We start from the raw sequence: 6,786 nt of genomic DNA, 5'->3' as shown, positions 1-6,786 counted from the left end.
ATGCTCTCACCCACTGAGCTATAAAGGGATGGTGTGAGTTGTGGTTTGGCAACACCAGGAGGTCCACAGGTTCCTCATACCTGTCCTCAGCCAAACGGGGATGGTGCATTAATGCATTTGCGCAGGTGTAAGACGGGGCGCGGGTGGCGCTGTGGGTTAAACCACAGAGCCTAGGTCTTGCGGATCAGAAGGTTGGCGGTTCAAATCCCTGCGACGGGGTGAGCTCCCGTTGCTTGGTCCCTGCTCCTGCCAACCTAGCAGTTTGAAAGCACATCAAAGTGCAAGTAGATAAATAGGTACCGCTCCGGCAGGAAGGTAAATGGCGTTTCCGTGCGCTACTCTGGTTTGCCACATGACCCGGAAGCTGGCCACATGACCCGGAAGCTGTACGCCGGCTCCCTCGGCCAGTAAAGCGAGATGAGCGCCGCAACCCCAGAGTCGGCCATGACTGGACCTAATGGTCAGGAGTCCCTTTACCTTTAAGATAGGGATGGGGAGCCTGTGGCCTTCTAGATGTGGTTGGAGTCCGGCTCCCATCTTCCCTTTTCTGCACAATTTCTGTTCTCATCCTGAAGCAAAGTTCTTAACCCGAGGTACTATTTCTGGGTTAGCAGAGTTTGTAACCTGAAGCATCTGTAACCCAAGGTACCACTGTATGTTCATTCCCAAGCTTGCCGTTCCCAATGCCCAATCGCCATATATAAAAAGATGTCACATAGAGGAGGGAGAAAGGTTGTTTTCTGCTGCTCCAGAGAAGCGGACACGGAGCAATGGATCCAAACTACAAGAAAGAAGATTCCACCTAAACATTAGGAAGAACTTCCTGACAGTAAGAGCTGTTCGACAGTGGAATTTGCTGCCAAGGAGTGTGGTGGAGTCTCCTTCTTTGGAGGTCTTTAAGCAGAGGCTTGACAACCATATGTCAGGAGTGCTCTGATGGTGTTTCCTGCTTGGCAGGGGGTTGGACTCGATGGCCCTTGTGGTCTCTTCCAACTCTATGATTCTATGATTGTTTAAGGCAGCTATTTTGCCTGCTGTGTTTTGAAAAGTCTTGGCCCAAACTAGTTTATCGGTGCAGTGTTAAAAAACTAGCCATAGTCAACAATGATCCACCAACAGCATACAAATCAATGTGCTTTACTTGACCCAACAATCCATCCAGAGCCAGTGTTGTGTAGTGGTTCAGAGCGGTGGACTCGCAATCTGGTGAACCGGGTTCGCTTCCCCGCTCCTCCACATGCAGCTGTTGGGTGACCTTGGGCCAGTCACACTTCTCTGAAGTCTCTCAGCCCCACTCACCTCAGAGAGTGTTTGTTGTGGGGGAGGAAGGGAAAGGAGAATGTTAGCTGCTTTGAGACTCCTTCGGGTAATGATAAAGCAGGATATCAAATCCAAACTCTTCTTTTTCTTCTTCCTCCCCACAACTCCAAACATGCAAACAAATCTCACCGCAGTTAACCAAAGGCAATCAACCACGCCCTGCCCCCCACATCTCTCACTCTATTATTTCAAATAAACAAACTAGCCAGTCAATCTGAGCTGGGACGGCCATCTTGGGGAAGCGTCTCTTGCTAATGTATACAGAAACGACAAGATACAGAGGGATGCCATATTTTGAAGAGCAAAAAAGAATACACATTTCCTGACTTCTGTCTTTAACTACGGATTGCTATGACGACTCTCATTTTAAAATAATAGTAATACAAACGATCGAAGTGGTTATAATCGAATACGTAACAAATTGTAAAAGTAAATGTGCTCAGATTACAATAAAAAAATAGAACATGTGTGTCAGGGTTTCTGGGAGAGAGGAGGAGATGACAGAGGAGACGGAGAGCGAGTGGGAGGAGGGGCAGAAGGATGAGGAAGAAGATGACGGAATTCTGAGGGAATCCACGAGTCTGAGCAGCGAGTCAGAGGATTCTCAAAAGGGGGTTACCTTAATCAAGCAAAAGGGAGGAGAAGGGAGAAGCGGAGAGGAGCCCAGTGGAAGACAGACGCAGCAAGAGGCGTCTCAGCCGGAACGGAGTAAAGGGGGTGGAGTCGTCAGCCTCTCGGAGGGAGCAGGATTAGGAGAGAACAGAGAAAGGGGGTTGGAGCAAGGTGTTCAGCCGGAAAGGGTGGAGAGCAGAACAAGGGGTGGTGTAGCGGTCGAAAGAAAGGTCAGCAGCAACGTACGCGCGCCAAGTTCAAACGTAGAGGCGCGCGGAAGTGGAGAGAGCTCAGGGGAGGAGCCCGGCCCTAAAGCCAGAAGGAGGGGGGAAGAGGCGGCAGAGGATTCAGCCTCAGGCGAGTCACGGAGAGAGGGAACCCAGGGGGGCAGGAAGACCCTGCGGAAAAGAAAGGAGAGGAAGAGGTGGTCTAGAGCCAGGCTATTAAGTTGGTGTGGAAGAGGGGAGGAGTCAGAGGGGACTTCAGCGGTCTAACGTGACAGACGTACGGCCACGATGCTGAACTGTACGAGAAGCAGAAATCTTCAATAAACTTTTCCTGTAAATAAACTGCAACGGAGTGAGGTCTCTTGTGAGCTGGGACCCGTCCTGGGTGGCCGTGACAATGTGTTTCAATACATCGGTACGCTGTACGAAATTCCCGAAACACTTTCAGAGGCACTTCGTTCTTCTGTCCAACGCTGTTTGGCCCAAGCGTATTTCTCTGTAGATCTGATCTTGTTCAACAGCTGCTTATTGCTTAAGAGATAGGCGTGAAATTCCTTGCAAGTAACGTGCTTGTAATTATATTGCAGTAGCACCATGCTTCGCAGCGAATCCAAGGATAAGTTGCCTCTCTCTTTGCTCAGAGAGAAAGAGAACCCCGCATTTGCAGGATGCGACGCGAGGGCAAAAAAACCCTGGGCCATCTTCAAAAGTTCCGAGTGGCACATAACGTTTTTGGAAGTCTCAAAGTACTTGGTCCATTTCTGGTGTGCCTGGAGCTTAATGAACTCGTCGTCACCTTTAAACTGATCCACAAACTTCTCAAGGTTGCAGAATTGATCAAAGCACTTCCCCTCATCTATGGACACATCCCTGTCCAGGAGATACTTTATGGAAGGCCCTACTTTGTCCCACTCTAGCGACTCACTAAGAGACATCCACATGAAGCAGGAAAACTCCTTCATGGGCTCCATCCATTTTTCCAGGTACTCTATGCAGCTGTCATAGAAGCTATTAACCTCTGTGCAGAATTTGTCACACTCCGTGCCGAGACCCGCCTCGCGCTTCTCTTTCAGAAGGCTCTTGACCTTCAGGGACATGAAGCTGTTGCTCCTGCGTTCAGCAAGCATGTTCTGGACACAAAGCAGAACTTGCAGAATCTCCACGACCGAATTATTCTCCCTTTCGAGTTCTAAAACGTAGGAGTGAAACATACTCATCAGAGACTGCAGGTGCAATAAATAAGCCTCGCTAAACTCATGCTCAAAAAACTCCTGCAACACTGTTGGCGGTTTATTCTGCGAGAGGAAAAAAGCCTTGACGGCTGGAAACACCTGAATGAGTCTAGTGATGCCTTGAAAGGACATCAACCAGCGTGTTTTGCTGTGGGACAGCAGCTTTTTGTATTCAGTGTCCACGAATTCACAGTACTCCTTTAACTGCTCCATTTGGACTCTGTAGATATGAAAATACTGGTATATCTTGAAAATGATGCTCTCAACGTCAACGTCCAACGTGTCTGCTGCCTGATGGACACAGTTGTTCAAAATGTGCGCTGGACATCCCACACCAATTGAAGTTTTGTTATCCAGCTCACACTTCGACTTTGCAAACACACTCCTTCCTTCTGAATCCTGCTGTGTCCCTCCAAACATTGTGTTGCAGTTGTCACCTGTGAACGCTATGCATTTCTTTAGCAGTCCTTTACTCTCAAGAGTTTCCTTCACGTACGAAAAGATTGTGTCTGCGCTCTCATTGGGTTGGCTTTTCATTTCAATTATTTTGGACTGCAAACCGCCACTTTTCCAGTCAAAATACTGAATAACTATTGCAACCACCTTGACCGGACCATGGTTATTCGCGTCAGTAGAAACGCCACAATAACCTATTTCGTTTTCTTCAAGGCTTTTCAGAACGCTTTCCAAACAATCGGGAGCCAGTACAGAATTTACAATTGCCTCTGTCTTGGTTTTTGCACTTGAAAACTTCCTTGCAATATCGGAATCCGGGAACATCGTCTTCAAGAGGCCTGATGTGCACGTCATCACGTTATAACTGTGGTGGTGTTTGACGGTGTGAAAAGCGAAAGCTCCTTCTGCTGCGGTCACTTCATCTTCCCATTTGCTGTTACAGGGTTTTACCAAAATGTTTGCCAATTTTGCGGAAGAAGCTTCTCCTCGGATTGCTATTTTGTGTTTCTCGGAGTCCATGTGCGATTGCAGGTCGCGTCCTCCTTTATGTGCCACAGAGACGAACGTACCCGGTCTACATACCAAGCATTCACCTTCGAAGTCATCTCTACCTCTTCTGAAACAGGTATACTTCCTCTGCAGCTCGACAGAAAATCTACATTTTCTTTTCGGCATTTTGTCACGTAAGAAGCACAGCACGTAGATAAAACCGTTAAGAAAGGTGGCGAGAGACTGAACGGAACTTGGAACTGGAAGTTAACACCGTACAGCATTGCCTCCTATAACAGAGCGAAGAGCCCTACAAAAGAATACAAGACAGAAAATTACTTACTGAGCAATTCATGTATCCTTCAGGAAAAAGACTAGAACCCTCTATTGGGTACCTTCATAAAGAATTCAGATGTGTAGTATTATTTTTCACTTTTATATCCCACCCTTTCACCAAAGCGTTCACTGTGATGTGGATGGGTAAGGGAGCAAACCTGTGAGGAAGGCTGGTGCATGGTCCTGTGTAGAGCTTTGAAGGGTACAAATTCGCTTCTTCTCAGCACATCTAGGGATCCAAGGGTGAGGACGCCAGGCCTAAAGAAACCAAATACATAATTTTAAAAGGCAGGAAAAACCTATAAAACAGCAATAGAAAGGCACATAAAGGTAAAGGGAGCCCTGACCACTAGGTAATATTTCTGGGTTAGCGGAGTCTGTAACCTGAAGCGTCTGTAACCTGAAGCATATGTATCCTGAGGTACCACTGCAGTTACAGCTAGGTAGCCGTGTTGGTCTGCCGCAGTCAAAACAAAAATAAATAAATAAAAATTCCTTCCAGTAGCACACGAAAGCTCATACCGATAATGAACTTAGTTGGTCTCTAAGGTGCTACTGGAATGAATTTTTATTTTTTATTAAAATGATGTTTTATGCATAACAAACTTAATAATGCAAACCCATTGGCATTTGGCAATCACAAAAGTTCCTTTAGAAACACAATTTACAAAGACTCATAATTTTTGGGGGGGCGGCCCAAGAGAGTGGGGCCCTAAGCTATAGCTTGTTTATTTTATATGGCACTGTAATATCCCCTCCCTGGACCGCACCTCCCTGTCCTGTACAGTGGTACCTCGGGTTAAGTAATAATTCGTTCCGGAGGTCCGTTCTTAACCTGAAACTGTTCTTAACCTGAAGCACCACTTTAGCTAATGGGGCCTCCTGCCGCTGCCGCGCAAATTCTGTTCTCATCCTGAAGCAAAGTTCCTAACCTGAAGCACTATTTCTGGGTTAGCAGAGCCTGTAACCTGAAGCGTATGTAACCCGAGGTACCACTGTATTTTTCTGGCAACCCATCCCTCCTCCTCCTCCTCGGAACCCCACCACCGCCCTCCACCTCTTCATCGCCCCTGCCACGCATGATCGTAGCCAGGATTACTTTTTGGGGGGCAGAACCTCTGTCTGCTATGTATTTCTATTGATCTTTATTGATTTGGGGGGAGGGGCAGCTGCCTCTTCCCCCTCCCGCCTCCCCAGCTAAGCCGGGGCTCCAGCCAGCCCTTCTTCACCACCAGCCCCAGGCCCGACGCAGACCTGCCCCCCTGCCCACCTCCGCCACCCGCCCTTAGAGGCGCCATCGTCACCCCTCCGCCGCCTCCGCCGCCGCCGCCACGTGCAACAACAGGACCCCGCGCGCTCGCAGCACACGTCATTTCAGCGCGACTCCAGGCGCGCAGCGTCCGCCTCGACGTCGGAAGTGGGGAAAGGAAACGCGGCGAGAAATAAGTCGCGGGCGGAGTGAGAAAAGTCCCCGGCGGAAGAATGGGAAAATGGCCATTTCAGAAGGTGCTGATGATGCGCAGCTTGCAGAACGTGATGGGCCCAAGGGAAAGAACACCTAGCCGTGGTTTGCTTTCCTTACCTCTATATGCATTCCACTTTTGTTGTTGTTTAGTCGTTTAGTCGTGTCCGTCTCTTTGTGACCCCCTGGACCAGAGCACGCCAGGCACTCCTGTCTTCCACTGCCTCCCGCAGTTTGGTCAAACTCATGCTGGTAGCTTCGAGAACACTGTCCAACCATCTCGTCCTCTGTCGTCCCCTTCTCCTTGTGCCCTCCATCTTTCCCAACATCAGGGTCTTTTCCAGGGAGTCTTCTCTTCTCATGAGGTGGCCAAAGTATTGGAGCCTCAGCTTCAGGATCCGTCCTTCCAGTGAGCACTCAGGGCTGATTTCCTTCAGAATGGAGAGGTTGGATCTTCTTGCAGTCCATGGGACTCTCCAGAGTCTCCTCCAGCACCAGAATTCAAAAGCATCCATTCTTCGGCCATCAGCCTTCTTGATGGTCCAGCTCTCACTTCCATACATCACTACTGGGAAAACCATGGCTTTAACTATACGGACCTTTGTTGGCAAGGTGATGTCTCTGCTTTTTAAGATGCTGTCTAGGTTTGTCA

General features: G+C 48.7%; 1 protein-coding gene across 2 annotated transcripts; it reads right to left on the bottom strand.

The window, feature by feature from the left end:
- Positions 1-2,562: 2,562 nt before the first annotated feature.
- LOC309358336 (uncharacterized protein) lies at positions 2,563-6,035 on the bottom strand. Of its 2 annotated transcripts, none has more exons than XM_081891269.1 (3): positions 5,943-6,035; positions 4,732-4,930; positions 2,563-4,646 (listed from the first exon to the last, which is right to left on the bottom strand). In XM_081891269.1, exon 3 carries the CDS (start codon positions 4,520-4,522, stop codon positions 2,564-2,566), a length of 1,959 nt encoding a protein of 652 aa, XP_081747395.1. In that variant the 5' UTR covers positions 4,523-4,646; positions 4,732-4,930; positions 5,943-6,035; the 3' UTR covers position 2,563. The 2 variants fall into 2 exon arrangements, with proteins under 2 accessions (XP_081747395.1, XP_081747394.1); XM_081891268.1 differs by having other exon boundaries at positions 4,831-4,930.
- Between the last annotated feature and the right edge of the window lie 751 nt (positions 6,036-6,786).

Source organism: Podarcis melisellensis, assembly GCF_964234715.1.
Source record: "Podarcis melisellensis genome assembly, chromosome: 16".
Lineage (NCBI taxonomy): Eukaryota > Metazoa > Chordata > Lepidosauria > Squamata > Lacertidae > Podarcis > Podarcis melisellensis.
This window is presented reverse-complemented; position numbering and strand designations above follow the sequence as displayed.